This window comes from Medicago truncatula, chromosome 6, assembly GCF_003473485.1.
Source record: "Medicago truncatula cultivar Jemalong A17 chromosome 6, MtrunA17r5.0-ANR, whole genome shotgun sequence".
In the NCBI taxonomy this organism is placed as follows: Eukaryota; Viridiplantae; Streptophyta; class Magnoliopsida; order Fabales; family Fabaceae; genus Medicago; species Medicago truncatula.
In genome coordinates this window covers 25,586,095-25,607,741 of record NC_053047.1, presented here as the reverse complement: position 1 = coordinate 25,607,741, position 21,647 = coordinate 25,586,095, and the positions used below count along the sequence as shown (strand labels likewise).

The 21,647-nt window shown below is 38.7% G+C and overlaps 1 protein-coding gene across 1 annotated transcript; it reads right to left on the bottom strand.

Moving 5' to 3' along the window:
* Positions 1-8,688: 8,688 nt before the first annotated feature.
* On the bottom strand, positions 8,689-18,793 carry LOC120576062 (uncharacterized). The gene is made up of 6 exons (XM_039827025.1): positions 16,215-18,793; positions 15,562-15,925; positions 15,153-15,516; positions 14,542-14,960; positions 12,770-14,451; positions 8,689-8,776 (listed from the first exon to the last, which is right to left on the bottom strand). Exons 1-6 carry the CDS (start codon positions 18,791-18,793, stop codon positions 8,689-8,691), a joined length of 5,496 nt encoding a protein of 1,831 aa, XP_039682959.1.
* Between the last annotated feature and the right edge of the window lie 2,854 nt (positions 18,794-21,647).

Genomic DNA, 21,647 nt, shown 5'->3' with positions numbered 1-21,647 from the left:
AATATCCATCCATCATCTGAGAGAGCTTCTTCAACAGTTTTTGGCTCAATTATTGAAAGCAATCCTATTAAAGACTCTTCTTGTCTGAAATGTGATCTTGTTCTTCTAGGACTATCTTTGCTTCCAATGATTAGCTCCTCAGGGTGTGAAGATTTGTGCTTGAATTTAGGTTGAATGACCTGCTGAGTGTTATCTTGAATATCCTCAGAAGCATTTTCATTATGTTCTACTGGACTAGGTTCTGCTTCTGAATTAGACTCAGCTTCTGGAGTGATTTCAGCTTTTGGACTAGATTCAACTTCTGAATACTTTTCAGAATCAGAAGGTTGATCAGATTCTGATGCATCTTCAGAATCAGTTGTACCTGCATTACTTTCACTTTGCTCTGGAGTTTTACTTCCAGGCTCTCTATCATCAAATTTTATGTGCATAGATTCTTCAACACAATGTGTTTCTGAATTATATACTCTGTATGCCTTTGACCTTTTAGAGTAACCTAAAAAGATTCCTCTTTGAGCCTTGGCATCAAATTTCTTCAGATAGTCTTTAGTGTTTAAGATGTAACAAGTACATCCAAACTGATGAAAGTAAGAGATATTGGGTCTTCTTCCTTTAAAGAGTTCATATGCAGTTTTCTCCAACATAGGTCTGATATAGATCCTATTTTGAATATAACATGAAGTATTAACTACTTCTGCCCAGAAATGTTTAGCTAGATTGTTTTCATGGATCATGGTTCTGGCCATTTCTTGTAAGGTTCTGTTCTTTCTCTCTACAAACCCATTTTGTTGTGGAGTTCTAGGAGAAGAAAATTCATGGAGAATCCCATGTTTTTCACAAAAAAATTCAAATGGCTCATTTTCAAATTCTCCACCATGATCACTTCTGACTATCAAAATTTTCAATTCTTTTTCAGATTGTATTTGAGTGCAGAAGCTGCTAAACACTTCACAAGCATAATCTTTACTTTTAATGAATTTTACCCAAGTCCATCTGCTGTAATCATCAACAATGACTAATCCATATTTACTTCCATATAAAGATGCAGTGTTAACTGGACCAAAAAGATCAATATGGAGTAATTCTAAGGGTCTGGAGGTTGATACAATGTCTTTAGATTTGAAAGTACTTTTCACAATTTTCCCTTTCTGACATGCACCACAAAGTGCATCTGAATGATAATCAATGTTAGGCAATCCTTTGACCAGTTGTAACTTGCTAATTTTAGAAATTAATCTCCAATTAGCATGTCCCAACCTTTTATGCCATACCCATTTTTTATCATTCATTGACAGAAGGCAAACTACCTTCTGATCAGCCAGATCAGAGAAATTTATTTTATAGACATTCTCAACTCTCTTTCCCTTGAATGTAATGGATTTGTCATCCTTGTTGACTAGTGTACAGTTGGTCTTACTGAACATTACATCATACCCATTGTCACAAAATTGACTAATGCTCAATAGGTTATGCTTCAGACCATCTACAAGCCACACATTATTTATTGAGATGGAGGAATTACCAATAGTACCTGTACCAATGATTTTTCCAGTCTGGTTGCCACCAAACTTCACTTCTCCTCCATCTTTCATTGTAAGGGTAAGGAACAAAGCTTTCTCTCCAGTCATGTGCCTTGAATATCCGCTGTCTAGGTACCATGACCTTTGTTTCTCTCTTGCCCTTAGGCACACCTGCATTTTTAACCAATTCAGATTTAGGTACCCATATCTTCATGGGTCCTTTTGGGTTAGTTCTGGAGGCTTTACTTTTCCTCCCTTGTACCTTAGTGTGAATGCTGAGAGGCTTCTGATCATTCAATACTTTAGGTTTGACACCTTTTAGTATTGTTTTCTCAGAAGCAGTAACTGCTTTATTCTTTTGATCCTTTTGCTTTGGGATTTTAGATTCTGGTTTAATCAGATTCTGAGGAACAGGTTCTGATCTTTTCAGAATTTTAATCTTTTGAGTCTTAGGATCAGATTTTGTCATAACCTTAGTCTTGAGGTTTTCTGGCTTTGATGTGATCTTAGCCTTAGAACCAGAAGCTTCAGGTTCTGACTGAACTGCAGTTAAAGCATCAGTACCTTCAGGCACAAAGGTGGATTTCAATCCATCCTTTATACAATCACAGTAGCTCTTGAGACTGTATTCTTTGGATTTCTCCTCAAAATATCCAATCCCTTTGCCATTGTTCTTGTATGTGCTGTAGATCATAGAAGCAACTTTGCTTCTGTCTATTCCAGCCATAATAAAATCATCCAAGGCAATCTCAAGTTTATTGCCTGAACCTTTATCACATTTTTCTTGTAGCTTCTGACAAAGAATTTTGAGTCTATCTTCATATGTTGTTGATATGAGGTTAAACCCTTTTAGTTCTTCTTCGGAAGCTTTTAGCTCCAATAGAGTTGACTTTTGTTGTTTCATTAAATCAACATATTTTTCTTTTAAATCTGTCAACTCATTGGTTCTGTGCTCAAACAGTGATAAAAGTTCTTTTAGAGAATCCACAAGTTCTTGTCTAGGAATTTTGGAATATACCTCATTTTCATCTTCTGAATCTGATTCAGCTTCTGATACTGCTTTTGATGATACTGTTGCCACTAACCCCATGGCTGCTTTTGTATCATCTTCTGCTTCTTCTTTATCAGAACCAGATTCACTGTCCAAATCTTCCCAGGTTGCCATCAAGCTCTTTTTGATTTGTTTTCGGAATTTACTGGAGCTGAAGCTTGATTTCTTTGATTGGCTTTTAGACTTCTCCTTCTAAAGATCAGGGCAATCAGCAATGAAATGACCAGGCTTCTTGCAGTTGAAGCACCCCTTCTGATCTTCTTTCTTTGAGTTCTTGTAGCCACCTCTCTTGCTCAAAAATTTCTTTTGCTTCCTTGCCAGATACTCAAGTTTGTTGGACAACATAGCCATCTTTACAGATTGATCTTCATCAGAATCTCCATCAGGTGATTCTTCTTCAGATTCACTGGCTTTATAGGCTTTAGAAGATTTTGAAGTCTTTCCTTTAGATGGTAAAGCAATGGATTTACTCTTCTTAAAGGATTCATGCTCATTTAAACTCATTTCATGCACTTTGAGTGAGCTAACAAGATCTTCAACACTTAAAGTGTTTAGATCCTTAGCTTCCTCAATAGCAGTTACTTTGGGTCTCCATCTTGAAGGTAAGCTTCTCAAAATCTTACTAACATGATCAGAAGCAACATAGCTTTTCTTCAGTATTTGCAATCCAGAAACTAAAGTTTGAAATCTTGAGTACATTTCTTCAATACTCTCATCATCCTTCATTCTGAATAGTTCATACTGATGAACGAGCATCAAAGCTTTAGCCTCTTTCACCTTCTTGCTGCCTTCAAAGTTGGCACATAGTGACGCAAACATAGCCTTCGCAGTAGATTTATCACTCATCTTCATGTATTCAGTGCGAGGTATAGAAGCCACAATAATCCCTCTGATTTTGTGGTGCTTCTTGTAAAGCTTCTTCTGAGCAGGAGTATGTATTTTTCTGTCTATAACAGCTCCTTCTTCATCTAAATCCAGGTCATCAACTCCATCTTCCAATATATCCCATAGCTCTTCATCCAATCCCATGATAAAGCTATACATATTTGTTTTCTACCATGAAAACTCTTCTGGGTCTCCATTAAACTTTGGAGCTTTACCAGAGTCTGTTTTCTTGTCAGCAGTATCATAGTCATGTTTGACACTTGTGTATTTTAAGGTTGTATTTGATTCCTCTCCTCCAGACATGTTTTTCTATAGGATCTTGATCTGTAACACTATTAAGTGCTGTGATAACAGAGCAAGCTCTGATACCAATTGAAGGTGAGAAAAACACAAGAAGGGGGGGGGGGGGGGGGGGGGGGGGGGGGGGTTGAATTGTGTTTTCTTTTTCTCTCTAAAAAATCTTTTTATGATAAACCTTCAGAAGCAGTTTGTGAGTGCTTCTGATGAATTGATCAGAATTAGATATGCAGCGGAAAAGAACAGAGCAGAGAAAAGAAAGACAAAGACACAAGCAATTATCCTGGTTCCTTCCACAACACGGAAGTAGTCCAGTCCCCCTTGCACTACGAAGGAGATTTCACTATAATCACAAAGATTACAAATGCTCAATACTTTCTAAGTATGAGACTTCACAAAAAATGCTCAAGCACACACGCAAGAGTCTTCCAATGCTCAAGCACTAAGCAAGAGACTTCTAATGCTCAGGCACGCAGGCAAGAGACTTCTGATCAAACAAAAATACAGAGAATTGAGTTTGACTTGAACACTTGATATACAATCAGTGGTGTTCTCAATACAATACAATAAAGACTCTAGACTTTGAATTTCTAAGATGTATCAAATCAGTGCAGAAATTCAGTGTGCTTTGTAGAATCAATTTGACAGAGTTTTGGCGCTTTTTGAACTTGTATATATCTCTCTCTACAATCTTCAAGTCTTCACTCCTTTATATAGAGGCGTGAAAGAGACGTTGAGATAATCAGCACGTCTAAAGAGTCGTTTGAAATCCTTTGATCATCCACCAATAATCCTTTGCCTGATTTGGGTGTACTCCTTTGAAGAATAAGCTTCAAATTCATTCCCATCTTGAAGGCACAAATTCTGCAGGCATAGCTGTTGTTTTGTCTTATAGCGTGGACAAAAACAGAGTAGTGGAGGTAGTGGTTGTACACTTGTACTTTGTCAACTCTGTTAACGAAGGACAAATGCTCAGAGCTATCCAAAAGACCGTTGATACCTCCCTTTCAATTCTTCGTTCTTCTTAGGTAAGACTGAATTGAGAACCAGCTACTTTGGATTTTCAGTTTGATTAAAGGATCAAATGTAGCTTCTGGTGAAGATATTGCTTCTGATGAAAACCTTGCTTCTGATGACCTTCTGCTTCTGATGACGTCATCACTTCAGAAGCACTTCAACTTCAGGAGCAGTTTTCTTCAGATGCTTGGAATTCTTTTGCTTTTCATTGTTCTTCCAGGACCTGTTGAAATTACTTGACTAGCCTTTGGTCTTGTACACTTGAACAATAATTAGTAATAACCAATTGACAATTTTTAATACCTTGTTATCATCAAAACTCAATAAGGTTCATTGTGAAACACATTTTGTTCCAACACTTAGTTAAATAACAAACAGCAACATAGGCAGTATACAACAGCATGACATAATAATATCAATTTCAATTCATCAACATCTTATGTATACAAATATTCTTCAAGTAATGCATAAACATTATATCACATCATAATCAACAACAACATATCCTATACAGCTTCACAGATTATAATTAACCTCATTGTTAAGTTTTAATCCTACCCAAGGGTTCAACTCTCGACAACTCGTGCAACAAAGGTCGCAAAATCTAACAAGTCACTCTGTTTCTGGGTCACTCGCGAGGCGAGAGCCTCTGCTCGCCATGGCGAGTTCAGGTCAGAATCCCACAAGTTTAATTTCAGGTTCAATCTCGTCCTACATTATTTCCTAATCATTATTAGACATGTTCAGGCACTCAAAAGCATCTAAGGTTCAACTCAAAAGTCAAAAATACGAAATATTGCATGCTCTCTAGTCTAGCTCGCTAGGCGAGTTCGTCTGTTCGCTATGGCGAGCTGCGACGTGCAACTCGCGAGGCGAGGGTAAATGGTTCGCGTGGCGAGCGATGAACTTCATCACTCGCGAGGCGAGGATCATCGTTCGCGAGGGCGAGCGATGAATGTAGGCTCGGGTAGAAATGCAGTTTTCACGAAAATTCATCTATTCTCATGGTTTTAAGCCTAACATTGATTCCAGAATTCATCATACACATCATCTAAGGTCTAGGAACAGTTTCTACATCAATCTAACAACTTTTCACTATTTAATCATCAATTCACTCAATTTGACCTAATTTCCGATTCTTTTTAAACTCATCCTAATTCATGTTAAATGTAACCATTGATTCATAGACTTAATAAGATTGCAAAGTTATATGATGAAAATTGCAGCCCCTCTAGGTCTTCTCCCTTCTCTTGGCTTTTTCTCCCTTTTTCCAAAAACTGATCGTACGTACAATGTTTTTTCTAAAACTAGGTTTCCCTATTTATACCTCCTCCAATTATCTTATCTTATTTTCTCTTTCTACCCCAAAACTCTCTAAAATATCAAAACAGCCCCTAAACTCAATATTTATTTTATTTTCAAATCTTATTTTATTAAACAATAAAATAAGTCACAACTCCTCATAAAAATCACATAAATCACAGATATATTATATAAATATAATATAAACTCATCTAAAATAACTCTAGACTCAATTAAATAATTAAATAATTCGAAACGGGCGTTACAGTTGAACCTTTAAACCTTGAACCCCTATCTTGCCCGGTTTAATGTTTGGTCTGGTTTTAATTACCTTTAGAATATCATATTTTTGGTGTCTTTCAAAAAGATAAGAATTTATATTATATGATATTATATTTGTTACATTGTTGGTGTCATGGAAACATATATGTTTAATTTTTTTGAATAACAAAAAGATATGCATAGTTTGTTACAATACAAAGGAGCAAAAAATATATATATATACAAGTGGGTGTGTTCTAGCAAATCCTATAGGCATTTGCTAGAATACACCCACTTATTTTTTAGAAGGAGTATTTTAGCAAGTGAATAACTAAAAAGTGGTTAAATACACCTTAAGGTGTAGCTTTGCTAAAACACTCCCACATAAAAACTAGTGGGTGTGTTCTAGCAAATCCAATATATATATGGGGTTTGTTAGAACACACCCACTAGTTTTTATAGGGACCAAAATCATATTTAACCCAAAAGATAGCGTCTATTTCCAAATATAGGGATTTGCTAAAACACATCAACTAGTCTGTTGCTATAACACACCTTCTAAAAAAACAAGTGGGTGTGTTCTAGCAAATCCTATAGGCATTTGCTATGATACACCCACTTATTTTTTAGAAGAAATATTTTAGCAAGTGAATAACTAAAAAGTGGTTAAATACACCTTAAGGTGTAGCTTTGCTAAAACACTCCCACATAAAAACTAGTGGGTGTGTTCTAGCAAATCCAATATATATATGGGGTTTGTTAGAACACACCCACTAGTTTTTATGTGGGAGTGTTTTAGCAAAGCTACACCTTAAGGTGTATTTAACCACTTTTTAGTTATTCACTTGCTAAAATACTCCTTCTAAAAAATAAGTGGGTGTATTCTAGCAAATGCCTATAGGATTTGCTAGAACACACCCACTTGTTTTTTCTAGAAGGTGTGTTATAGCAACATACACCTTAAGGTGTATTTATTAACTTTTTAGTTATAACTTGCTAAAACACTCCCACATAAAAATTAGTGGGTGTGTTCTAGCAAATCTCATATATATATATATATATATATATATATATATATGTATGTATGTATGTATGTATGTATGTATAATTTTTGTAGGTATCTAGATCTTTTTTGAAGAAAAGACATCTACAATTTTACTTTTAATTAAAATTAAAATTTTATAAAAATAATCATACGCATTATGCAACGCCACAAAAAATTATACGCAGTAGCGTAACAAAAAAACAGACACACATAAAGTATTACTCTAAACGCTAATGTGCGTGTGTGTATATTTGCGAGGTTGAAGAAAGAAAATAAAAATATTTGGTATCATTAAATGAAAGTGTGAATAAAAATATTTGTGAGATTGTGATGGTTAAACGATATTGAAATTAAATATATAAGTGATAAAATGATAATAAAATTCCTTTGAAAAAAAGGTAATAAAATTAAATGTGACCTCTTTAAAAAAAATAAATTAAATGGTACAGTTCAAAAAAAAAATTAATGGAAGAAAAAAACATATTGAAAACATATTGGTGGGTTAGGTTGATTTTAAGATTTTTTTTAAAAAATAGTGTTAAGAAGAGAAAGAGGCCTCAAGGCATGAGATAAAGAAAACAAGTGAGGTTGATTGATTTTAAAATTTAAAAATGGTTGAAGTTGAATTAAGATTGATTGAGAGTTTGATTAAGAAAATAAAGAGAAAATGTTGTTAAGAAAATGATTTTTTTGAATTTGACATATTTGATTTTTTTTGATAAAAAGGTTTTTTCTAAACTAACGGTGATAACTAATGTAACGCCGTAAAAACTAACGGAAAGCGGTAAATAAAATGTGGTAGTGTTGGTGCATGTGTCGGTGCTTGTGTTACCTACATTATTACATCAATTCCTAAATACAACCCTAAGGCCTTTATGCCAAAATAAAAATGCAAGAACTAAAATTACATCAATTTCCTATTTATACACACTAAGTCAATAACAAAATAAAATGATGGGAAAATTAAAGGTGCATGCTATGATTCAAGACAAAAAATTAAATAGTTAGTAATCACAAGAAATATCATGATGAATGAGACATGAGAAATAATAAGCAAGAATTAAGACAAATAATAATTAAGATCATCATATAAGAGATAAACAAAAAAAAAAACAAAAAATTAAAAGGAAACAAATAGGATGGATTTTTAAAATTAGAGGAAATAAAAAATGGTGAAAAAATATTTTTGGAAATTTTTTTAGACACAAAATGTCAAAAAAAATGTAAAAAACAGTATTTAAAAATAAAGACAATTAAAAATGAGAAATAAAACAATATTGGCTCAGCAGGATTAATTCTGGACCGTTGGATTAAATCAATGGTCCAGATTCAGTCACTGGATTCATCACAGCCATAGGATCTAAGATCCAACAGTTAAACAAAACAGAACACGGAAGACTGTAAATAAAGAACACGCGTGTGATCTAAACAGAATCATCCCTGACCGTTAGATTAAAGATCAATCAGTCTAGATCTGAAGATGTACAAAGTAACACCATAGATTGCACACGCATGACCGTTAGATTAAAAGAGAGGAAAGATCTAAAGGTTAGAAAGAAAAGAAGGAAGAACCAAATGAACCGGTTCGGTTCAGATGAACTAGACCGGTTCACATGTGCTTATAAAAAGAAAAAAGAACCGATTTTCCTTCATTTCTTCCTTTCTCCCTCTCTCTAAACAAAATCTAGTGAGAGAAGGTCTGCAAATGCAGCCTTCTTCTCCGGCGAGCCTTGCAATTTCCGGCGTGGTGGCTGCCGGCCAACAGGCGGCGCCGCCGCGTCGGAGAAACAAAACACCTCCGTTTAAAAAAATTTCTACATTTTTAAGGATCCTTTTTCGCATAGAGCTCAAATCCGGCCTCAGAAAATTCAAAACAAACTCCTACAAGTCTAGATCTAGGAACAAAGATTCGTAGAAAAAAAGCAAAAAAAAAAAAAAAACTTTATTTACCTCACCAAACCAGTCCGGTTCGCTTCTCTCTTATCCACAACCTTACGCTGATTCAAAGCTCGGATCTGCTCTCTTTTTTTGTCCTTTGATTCGAAACCAGTGGCTTGCTTCTCTTCGATCCGGTTCAGGCGCATTCCTTTTGCTCCGGTTCGGTTTGTTTTGCTTAGATCCCGTTCGGTTTTGGTACTTTTATGCTGAGTTGAGTTGACTCTGTTTGTTTATGGTGATTTACGTGATGATTTGAGTCAGTTTTATGAGTTTTGGTGATTATGTTGATGTTTGGAAGGTGTTATGGAGAATGAATGTTCATGAGTTCTTGGTGATGTTCATATTTTTTGATTTTTTGGTGTTTGATCTGTATTCTGTATGAGAGAGAAAGGATTAGGGTTTGTATTGATTGAGGGACTGATTTGACTCTGACGCAGCTACAGTGATTTTTTCTCTGACCCATTTCCCAATGATTGGACAGTGTATTTATAGTGACAAAATAGGGTTGGCTCTGGTACAGATCAAAGACCAAAATACCCCTGCAGCTGAGACTTGGAGAAAAAGACTTTAACAAATAAATAAATAAATAAATAAAACAAAAACAAAATGAATAAAATAAATAAATAAATAATAAAAAAAAAAAAAAAAAGAAAAGAGGAAGGAAGAAAGTCACTCACGTGACTTTCATTTCTTTGTTTTTTTTTTCTAAAAAATAAAAAATAAAATAATAATAAACAAACTAACCTAAAAAAAAGAAAATAAAAAGTCCCTTCGAAATCTGACATGAGGTACTTCAAAGTATCCTCCCTGCCGAAATTTCGGTTGAAATGATTAAAAAGACACGCCTTTTAAAATACAATTAGCCATTTTAAAATGACTTGCCTGTTATGACTAAAAGGATTATAAAATGCGTTTATAAAAATTCAAATGAAGTGATTTTAAATATTGTAAAAAAGCAAGCGAGGACTTAAATGCCAGATGAAAGTCTTTAAATGATTAATGACGAAAAACACGAGTTTTAAAAGGTAAAAAAAACGCATAAAAGAGAATCTGGAATAATATAAAATGCGGACAAGAAAGATTTCAAATGGTCCAAATTTGGGGTATGACAGATGCCCCTATTTAAGTTTCTTCGTCTCGAAGGTTTTAAAAGGGAAACTTTTAAACCAAAGGGTCGAGGAGACTTAAATATATAAAAACGCCAATTTTGGACCGTTTGAAACGCCAGAGATGTGATGCTGATGAATGTGATAATATGACTGAATATGATATAAGCATGAAGGTAAAGATGATGCAAAGACTGACTGGGAGACAAATGGATAGGTATCGCTGGGGAAAGAAATTATAGGTAAAGCTTACGATTGTTGAGAGGTACCTTGAAACGACTGGAGTATAAATGATGATGTTTAATAACATTGTTTCAAGGCGAAAGTAAAGACATGATTCGCCGACGAGTGGCGAAAGTAAAGACATGATTTAGCCGACGAGTGGCAAAAGTAAAGACATGATTTAGTAAAGACATGATTTAGCCGACGAGTGGCGAAAGTAAAGACATGATTTAGCCGACGAGTGGCGAAAGTAAAGACATGATTTAGCCGACGAGTGGCGAAAGTAAAGACATGATTAGCCGACGAGTGGCGAAAGTAAAGACATGATTAGCCGACGAGTGGCGAAAGTAAAGACATGATTTAGCCGACGAGTGGCGAAATTAAAGACATGATTAACCGACGATTGGCGAAATTAAAGACATGATTAGCCGACGAGTGGCGAAAGTAAAGACATTGTAAAGCTTGATATGAGTGGGGATTAACTTGACAAAGATACACCTGAGGGGAACAATGAAATTGTCTGAAGACGATGGGGCAATTGTATAGACTGGTTACTGGCGAGACCTGCCACTTTGAAGCATGATTGGTTTTATAACATACCTGAATTTAGACACATTTTGAGGATAATGAAGCAAAATATTGGGTAAAAATGCAACTATGTATGGATGATGTTTATATGCGTGCTATGTATGCATGAATGGATGAATATGTATGAGACTCATATGATGGTGTAATGGTAAAATTGTTGAGACAGGACTGGGTAGGTCTACGAGGAGAATGGCCCGGCATCGCTGTACGAACACTCAAAGCCTTCATTGGGGATAAAGTCACGGGGATGAATCAACCATTGTTAGGGTACAGCCCTTAAACATACTGCTGAGGTAAGTCTTCACAAACTGTGGTAGAAGTCGCCATTTCATCAATGCAACACCGTACTGTCTTGTCTGAATAGTCATTGCTTTTTGTATATATTTTTTTTGAAATCCCAAACTTTTGCCTGGATCGTCCTTTCGGATTTTCAATCCACCGGGGAGACATTTTTCTTTTTCTCTTTTTGTATGCCCCTAATTTTTACCTGGATCGCCCTTTTGGGTTTTCGATCCACCAGGGCGCTCTTTTTTTTTTTTTTTTTTTTTTTTTTTTTTTTGCAATGACTATTTCTTCTTTGTTAAACCTGCTTGTTTCGGACCAACTGTTGACACATACTTATGTGATACATGTTTTTAAAGATAATATGTTTGTCATTTTTGTTTTTTTTTTTTTTTAGAAAGAAAACATAAAATCTTTAGAAAAGTTTTTTTCAAAATTTTTGCTTCAAATACTAATACTAAAAACGAAAGAAAGATTTTTTTGCACATAGAATAAACAAGAATTCCAACAAAGGGGCACATGCTCAAATTGATTTAATAGAAATGGTGACCGGCTAAAGGCATGGCACCATAGATTACAAAGAGTTGGAATATGGTAATTATAAAGGATAGGTACATTGAACACAATAACCGCTATACTTCTTAACCACTTTGAATTCCACAGTTTGGATGCTTCAATATTAGAGAACTTCTGACAGTCAAGGTGTCTCGGGCGAGTGATGTTTCATCTGATGCAGTTACTTGTCTCGATCCTTAATTTTTGCATAGATCGCCCTTGCGGGTTTTCGATCTATCAGGATAATTTCCCTCTTTTTTTTTTTTTTTTTTTTTTGTCTCTAATTTTTGCCTGGACCGCCCTTTCGGGTTTTCGATCCACCGAGACGCTCATTTTTGGTTTAAGCCGCCCTTTCAGGTTTTCGACCTACCGAGCTGTTCTTTTATATATTTAGACAAAGTATTTCTTGACTGCATCAGAATTCACAGGACGAGGTAACTCCTCTCCATCCATATTTGTAAGAATTAAAGCACCACCAGAGAAAGCTCTCTTCACCACGTAGGGACCTTCATAGTTTGGCGTCCATTTGCCCCTAGGATCTGGTTGAAAGGATTTGATACATTTGAGCACAAGATCTCCTTCCTTGAATTCGCGGGGATGGACTCCTTTATCGAATGCTTGTTTCATCCTTGACTGATATAACTGTCCATGACACAAAGCAGCCATACGTTTTTCCTCAATCAAATTCAACTGGTCGTACCTGCTCTGGCACCATTCAGCTTCAGACAATTCAGCTTCCATCAAGACTCTTAAAGAAGGAATCTCAACCTCTACAGGTAGTACAGCCTCCATACCATATACCAAAGAGAAAGGGGTTGCCCCTGTCGAGGTTCGCACTGAGGTACGGTATCCATACAAAGCGTAGGGTAACATTTCATGCCAGTCCTTATAAGTAACTACCATCTTCTGTATGATCTTCTTGATGTTCTTGTTTGCAGCTTCAACTGCCCCATTCATCTGAGGTCTGTAAGGAGAAGAATTGTGATGTTGAATCTTGAAGTCATCGCACAACTCTTTCATCATGTTGTTATTCAGATTTGTGCCATTGTCTGTGATGATTCTGTTGGAAACACCGTAGCGGCTGATGATGTTGTTCTTGATAAATCTGACCACTACCTGTTTGGTCACATTGGCGTAAGATGCTGCTTCAACCCACTTGGTGAAATAATCGATAGCCACTAATATGAAGCGATGCCCATTGGAAGCTTTTGGTTCAATCCGACCAATCATGTCAATGCCCCACATAGAGAAGGGCCACGGGGAAGAGATAACATTGAGCATAGATGGTGGTATATGAATCTTGTCAGCATAGATTTGACATTTGTGGCATCTCTTGGCATGATTGTAGCAATCAGCGTGCATTGTTATCCAGTAGTACCCAGCTCTCAATATCTTCTTCGCCATGGCGTGCCCACATGAGTGAGTTCCGAAAGAGCCTTCATGAATCTCGCGCATCAATTTTTCTGCTTCATGCTTATCCACACATCTAAGTAGGACCCCATCAAAGTTCCTTTTATACAAAACGTCTTCGTTAAGGAAGAAACGGCTTGACAATTTTCTCAATGTTTTCTTGTCCTTGTTGGATGCCCTAGGTGGGTACTTTTGAGTTTGAAGGAAAACTTGGATATCATGATACCATGGCTTGTCATCATCAATTGCTTCAGCTACAAACACATAAGCAGGTCGGTCGAGAAATTGGACATTGATTACTGGCACAGTATTGTGACCATTCACATTGATCATTGAGGATAGAGTAGCTAAAGCATCTGCCATTTGATTCTCATCGCGGGGCACATGATGTAACTCTACTTTGTTGAAGAAAGTCAGCAAACGCCTTGCATAATCTCTGTAGGGAATCAATCCAGGATGACGAGTTTCCCATTCTCCTTTGATCTGGTTAATCACAAGAGCGGAATCTCCATAAATGACAATTTTCTTGATCCTCAAATCGATGGCTTCCTCGATACCCATGATGCAAGCTTCGTACTCTGCGATGTTGTTTGTGCAATCAAAACGTAATCTCGCAGTAAAAGGGATGTGAGTACCCTTAGGGGTAATGAGTACCGCACCAATTCCACTTCCATAGACATTAACAGCTCCATCAAATATCAAACCCCATTCGGATTCAGGATCAGGACCTTCACCGAACACTGGTTCGTCACAATCTTTTGCTTTTAGATACATAACCTCTTCATCTGGGAAGTCGAATTTGATTGGTTGATAGTCTTCGATTGGTTGATGAGCCAAATGTTCTGCCAAGATGCTACCTTTGATTGCTTTCTGAGTGCGATACTCGATATCATACTCGGACAATAACATCTGCCAGCGAGCAATCCTTCCAGTTAAAGCTGGCTTCTCAAATATGTTCTTGATAGGATCCATCTTGGATATCAACCAAGTTGTATGATTAATCATATAATGACGGAGACGCTTGGCAGCCCAAGCTAAAGCACAACAAGTTTTCTCAAGTACAGAATATCGGGACTCACAATCAGTGAACTTCTTACTCAAATAGTAGATAGCGTGCTCTTTCTTTCCGGTTTCATCTTGTTGACCCAAAACACAGCCCATGGAATCTTCCAGTACTGTTAAATACATGATCAAAGGTCTTCCGTCAACTGGAGGAACAAGAATTGGAGGTTCTAACAGATATTCTTTGATTTGATCAAAAGCCTTCTGACAATCATCATTCCACTTCACCCCTTGATCCTTGCGGAGTAACTTGAAAATTGGTCCACATGTGGCGGTCATGTGAGAGATAAATCTGGAGATATAATTGAGTCTACCAAGAAAACCTCTGACTTGCTTCTCTGTCTTTGGAACAGGCATTTCTCTGATGGCTCTGACCTTGTCGGGATCAACTTCAATACCCTTTTGACTGACGATAAAGCCTAGGAGTTTACCAGATCTAACACCGAAAGTACATTTGTTAGGATTCAACCGGAGCTTGTACTTTCTCAACCGCTGAAACATCTTCAACAAATACTCAACATGTTCTTCTTCTGTGCCAGACTTAACAATCATATCATCTACGTAGACCTCAATTTCTTTGTGAATCATATCATGAAAGATTTTGGTCATACCCCTCTGGTAAGTGGCACCAGCATTTATCAAACCAAATGGCATCACCACATAGCAGAAAGCACCCCAGGGCGTGATGAAAGACGTCTTTTCTCTATCCTCAGGAGCCATCCTGATCTGATTGTAGCCGGAGAAACCGTCCATGAAGGAGAAAACCTTGCACTTAGCAGTGTTATCAACCAATACATCAATGTGAGGCAAAGGAAAATTATCCTTCGGACTAGCCTTGTTCAAGTCCCGATAATCAACACACATTCTGACTTTGCCATCTTTCTTTGGAACAGGCACTATGTTGGCCAACCATTGAGGATACTCTGATGTGACTAGGAAACCTGCATCAATTTGCTTTCGCATTTCCTCTTTGATCTTGAGGGCCATATCAGGATGAGATCTTCTCAATTTCTGCTTTACCGGAGGACACTCAGGCTTCAAAGGTAGTCTGTGTTCAACGACATCAGGGTCTAGACCCGGCATGTCTTTGTATGACCATGCGAATATATCAACATATTCTCTGATAAGCTCAATTACTCTTTTCTTGACAGATACATCCAACGATGCCCCAATCTTGATTTCTTTCTTGTCTTCCTCAGTACCCAGATTGATGATTTCTATCTCTTCCTGATGAGGTTGAATTGTCTTCCTTTCTTGTTCCAACATCCATTTGATCTCATTTGGGATCTCTTCATCTTCCTCTACCACAGCCTCATAAACCGGGACCTCAAAGTTGGGAGAAAGCATGGGGTCACTGTGTTCAACGGATTCACTTATGTTCAGTCTGCACATGATTCATGATTGATTTTAATGAGTAAATGCAGACCTTTGGTTTTGAAATTTAAAAGAAAAAGAGAATGATTTTTTTTTGGATTTTTGTATTACCATTTTTTCCAGAAAAAGCAACAAAAAATAAAAAGTAATAAAAGCCGTGATAGAAACGACGATTTTTATTTGTAATAAAAGTACTAGAAGCAAAACAAAGCCCTACATGATTTCACTTTCGCCTTGGGCAGAACGAAAGGAGTTTTCTTAAAAACAAAAAACAACAAAAGACAAGACAAACACATTACTTAGAGCGGGGTGTCACAGAAGGAATGTCAACAGCAATCCAGTTGCAGCAAGCTCCTCCAGGCGTCACAAAGACCGGTGTCACTCCTCCAGGTGCATCATCTAAAATTGCATTGGTCTCTGGCGAATCATGAATGAAACCAGCACTGTGGAAAGAACCTCTGGTAGGGTCGAACATCCCAGGCTTACTGTTAAGGAAACCAATTCCCTCCTTACGCTTGTTTTCTGGCAACTCCACTAGCTGACCCCAGCCTTCGGTTTTGCCTTCCTGAATTACTCTCCGGGCATCCTTCAACGAGGCCATACAAGTCTCAATTTTACCGACACTTTCTTCGGCAGAGAACCCTTGGAATGATGGCCCGTCTGAACCACTACCACCGATAACAGAGAAAGCAGACAAATTGCTGATTAAAAAGGCCGACTCGCCACTCACAGTGATCAACTTTCCACGACTTACAAACTTCAATTTCTGATGGAGAGTAGATGTCACAGCCCCAGCGCCATGAATCCATGGTCTGCCGAGCAAACAGCTGAAAGAAGCCTGGATTTCCATGACTTGGAAAGTAACCTGAAATTCATGTGGGCCGACCGAAATTGGCAAATCTACCTCACCATACACCGATCTCCTAGTTCCATCGAAGGCCCTTACCGTCACCTTGCTAAGTCTCAAAGGAGCCTCGGAGTATGCCAATTGGTCGAAAGTTGACTTGGGCATCACATTAAGTGCAGAGCCGGTATCTATCAGGACGTTGGATAACGAGTCCGTTCTGCAAAGTACAGAGATGAATAATGCTTGATTATGCTTATTCCCCTCCGCTGGGAGATCCTCATCACTGAAAGTCAGGCTGTTACACGCGGTCACATTCCCCACAATGCTTTCGAATTGACCCAGAGTTACATCATAATCCACAAATGCCTGGTCTAGTACTTTCCTCAGGGCATCCCGATGAGCACCAGAACTTGACAACAGGGCCATGATGGAAATCTTCGCAGGAGTTTGTAACAACTGGTCCACCACCCTGTATTCACTCTTCTTGATCAGCTTCAAGACTTCATCGGCATCCTCAAAGTCAAACTCTTTGGCCTGCTCCCCAGCTTTGCCTTTACCAGCGTTTCGCTCTTTTACTGGCTCATCGACCGGAACACTAACACTCTTCGGACCCACCGTAGGAAGGATGCGGCCACTCCTCAAAATCCGGCTATTCTCTGCGATATTACCCACAGCAACAGGTGAAGTTGTCTCACTTCCGGGCTCTAGAATCGTGCCTTCATACTTGTAGGGTACAGCTTTCTGAGCAGTAGTAGGCGTGGGCCTAGGCACACAGATTACCAAGGGAGTACCAACGGGCTTTGTACTGTTAGGGTTTATCACCAGCGGCCTCCTGGCTCTGAATACCGGAGTGACAACACAGACGTCCTTGTTCTCGGGTTCCCTTGTAACCACAAGTTCCCTTCTATTTAGGAGACCCTGCACATCATTCTGGACTTGTATACATCCACGAGGATCCATCGAACATATGTCACAAGCTTCATGATTGTGGTTGAAGAGAGTTGCTCTACACATTTTCACATGTATCGGTACCAGAGGAGTCTTGATATCACCTACAGAGAGAATGCGAGCCTCTTCCTGATCGTCTTGAATCATATTAACAGCAGGCCCATGAGTAGGCAGAGGATTGTTCTGAGCTACAGCATCAGGGTCGGTGAAGGTTAACTCTTTACTATTTATCAGTTTTTGAACCTCTTTCTTAAGAGCAAAACAACGCTCCACATCGTGGCCTGGTGCCCCTTGATGGTAAATACAATGAAGGTCCGGACAGTACCAGCGTGGGAGAGGGTCTGGAATGCGAGGAGGTGGTATTGTTTGGACCAGATTCTGTGCAAGTAAAGAAGGGAGCAATGCTCCATAGGTCATTGGCAAGGGGTCAAATTGTTGCCTTTGATTCTGCTGATTGTAAGGAGCCTGAGGACGGGGTTGTTGCTGTGGTCTTTGTTGGTATGGTTGTTGGGGGTAATATGGTTGTTGAGGGAATTGTTGTAGGTTGTATAGTGGTTGGTATAATGGGGGGTAGTATGGTGTAGGTCCTTGAGGTCTGAGTGATTGATAGTTTGGGTTCTGGGGCGCGGTCATTTGTGGGGTGATGTTGGCAACAAAGGGGTGATTAGGGTACACGGGCTGAGGTCCTCCATGAGCCACCATGCTAACCTCTTGAGCATTCCTCTTTGGGTAACCATTCCCAAATTTCTTATTACCATTGGACGAAACCCCTGAAGAACCACCTGAAGAACCTCCCGAAACAGCTGCTCCCTTACGAGCCCACTCCTCGATGCGCATTCCTGTTTCCACCAAATCAGTGAACTTCTGTGATGCACAGACAATCATCTTTTCTGAATAACAAGGGCTCAGGGTTTCATAGAACAATTCTGAAAGTTCCCTCTCATCCAAGGGAGGACGAATCTGAGCAGCTTTTTGAATGAAGCGTTGTGCGTATTCTTTGAACGATTCTTTATCTTTCTGGGTTAAGGACTGCAACTCTTTGCGACTTGGCGCCAGATAGGTATTATATTTGTACTGTTGCATGAAGGCCTCAGCCAACTATTCAAAAGTAGTGACTCCTTTCAACCCCATGAACCAGGTATGTGCCGGACCAGTCAAACTATCCTGGAAGCAGTGAATGAGTAAGGGAACATTATTCTTGTAAGCTATCATCTTCCTAATATACATAGTTAGATGATTTTGTGGACATGTGTCCCCTTGATACTTCTCAAATACAGGCATCTTGAACTTTGGAGGTATGTTTACATCTGGTACTAAGCAAAGGTCATATATGCTTTGGACGACTGTTTCTTTCCCCCGCATATTACTCATCTTCTTCTCTAGAGCACCGAACCTTTCTTCCCAATCGATTGCTTTATCATCCCCCATTATACTGTCGGAGTGATAAATCTGCTCTTCATGTTGTGGCCCAATATGCACAGTAGGACCTGCTTGAGTCATGGTAGCTTGAGGAATCGGTTGACTCATCTGGAAATGTGCCGAAGTCTGTTGACCCTGTGTGAAAGGCATTTCAGTAGCGCCTGGACCAAAAACCCCGTTAGTTGCAATCGGCATGCCCCAAGGGTAGCCTGAAGGCATGGAATACTGAGGAGTAGCAAAGGGACCCTGGGGGCCAAGAGGACGGAAGCCTGAGTTGCCCATAGTTGCCATATTACCAGAAGAAAAATCAGTCATCAGAGGCTGGGTGAGGCCGATAGTTGTAGTAGTAGTCGGAGATGGTTGCGGGGGACCCTCAGGTGCAGCTGTGACGACCACAACAGGAGTTAAATTGGAGATTGCTGCTTGCTCTCTCTCAGCCATCATAGTTTCCATCATAAGTGTCATTCTTTCCATCTCTCCCTTGAGGTTAACCAGTTCCTCTCTGAGCTGAGCGTTTTCCTGCTCTGCCGCTAACATCCTTTTCTTGATATGAGCTCGAGTGTTGTGAATGCGAGTGGGTTTGTACTGAATACGCCGGGCCACTTTGCTTTTCTGAGGCAGAAATGAGGAGAGTATGAGACTTGGATTTTGATACTTTTTATGAATGCAATATGATGCATGATATGCTATATGCCAAAATATGCAATTTTTATATATATTATTTTTTTTATTTTTATTGAAGGACCTATAGAAGCAGTTTTGTAAACATACCAACCTAAACAAATCATAAAAAAACAAAGTTGATTACAAGATAATTCCCTTTCTAACAACAAAGCCAAGAGATAAACTTTCAAAGTAAAACAAGATAATTCCCTTTCTAACAACAAAGCCAAGGGATAAATTTCAAAATAAAACAAGATAATTCCCTTTCACAAAGTGAACCAAGGGATAGACTCCGTAACTACACAAAAAAACAAACTGAAAGACTCTCAAGCCTCTGAACCGAGCTACTCCTCAAAATCAGAATGCGGCCCATCAAAGAGATCCATACGTTTCTTCTTCCGCCCGGGAATTTGATCAAGCGCGGCATCTTTCTCCTTGATACTCTTTTTCAGCTGGGCGATTATCACATCTTTCTTGTGGCTATCATAGGCTTCTTGCTCTAGTAGGGCCATCACAGCCTCACACTCCTGATCCTTCTTGCGGTACTTCATTTCCCATATGGACTTCTCACGCCTTTCGATATCCAATTGCTTTTGATACCCTTCTAAGGACTCGGGAGGTAAAGGTAAAGGTATAGCTGGGACGGTTGATGTTGCAATCCTTTGTCGTGGGTATGGCATCTTCAATTTATTGGCTCGATTAATAACCCATTGGACATAAACTTCATGGGCGATAACCGATCTCTTTCCTAACTGATTCTTATCTTTCTTGACAATGGAATACCAAGCTTTCTCGAACTGCACTCTTTGATTTGCATCATCTTTTTTGTAGAGGAAGAAATCCCTATCTAGGATGAGGTACACAGGCTTCATCTCCATATAATACCCAAACTGTCGTCTCGCAAGAATTGGGCTGTAGCTAATTCCTCCCTGCGTACCAAGAAGAGGTACATTGTTGAAGTCACCACAACTGTCAATAATAAACTCTGGGTCACAAGATGGGTTGAACCAGATTATGTCCTTTGGGGTCCAAGTCATAAGCTTTTGGGACCAAGGGATAGGTTCTGGTCTAATACTGGGACGGGGTAAGTGTGAAGTAATCCAGCGGTGGAGTAAAGGTGTACAACAGACGATGGTCCCCTTTCCATGACTAGTGCGATCATGAATAGCAACATACGCGTCAGCGAGTAAAACAGGAACCGGGTTTTGGGTTAAGAAGATCCGTATGGCATTCATGTCAACAAACTTGTCAACTTTCGGGAAGAGGACTATGCCATAGATAAGCAGGGCAAGGATAGACTCAAAATCATCGGTTTTGGATTTCTCGAAACAAGTGGTGGCCTTTTGGTGAAGGAAGTTGTAAGGTAAGCATGGGAGACCGTCTTTGGTTGTGAACTTGTCTTTTATGTCGGCTACTTCAAGGTGAAGGGCTTTTGCGATGGTAGGGATTTTAGGAATGGGCCCAAAGGCATGAAAGGGTACTTCATCGAGCACCGGTAAACCAACCCAATGGGAATACTCCTCTAGAGTTGGGAAGAGCTGAAAGTCTGGGAATGTGAAGCCATGGTAAATCGGATCATAGAACTGGACCAAAGTATTGAGAAGCATTACATCCACTTTTGTCTTGAGAATGTCGAGTAAATTACCATACCGCTCCTGAAAATGACTTGGATTTTTCAACATCTTCGTCAAACCCCTCAAACCCTCTAAACTCTCTGTATCCGATGCCTTGAATTTATACCCGTGGGTCCTCCTTCCAACAACCTCCATAACCTATGATGTTTAAAAAAAAACCTATATAAGTCCTTCAATATTTCAATGGATGAGAAAATATGTTTATGAATGAATGCATGTAT

Excerpts from the sequence above, each read along its gene's own strand:
- LOC120576062 (XM_039827025.1), bottom strand. The coding sequence starts at position 18,793 with ATGCAACAGTACAAATATAATACCTATCTGGCGCCAAGTCGCAAAGAG. Across the intron at positions 14,961-15,152 it reads TGGTGCCACTTACCAGAGGG|GCTTTATCGTCAGTCAAAAG; the intron begins GTATGACCAAAA and ends GTAAACTCCTAG. Across the intron at positions 14,452-14,541 it reads ATTGTGAGTCCCGATATTCT|ATGGATCCTATCAAGAACAT; the intron begins GTACTTGAGAAA and ends TTGATATCCAAG.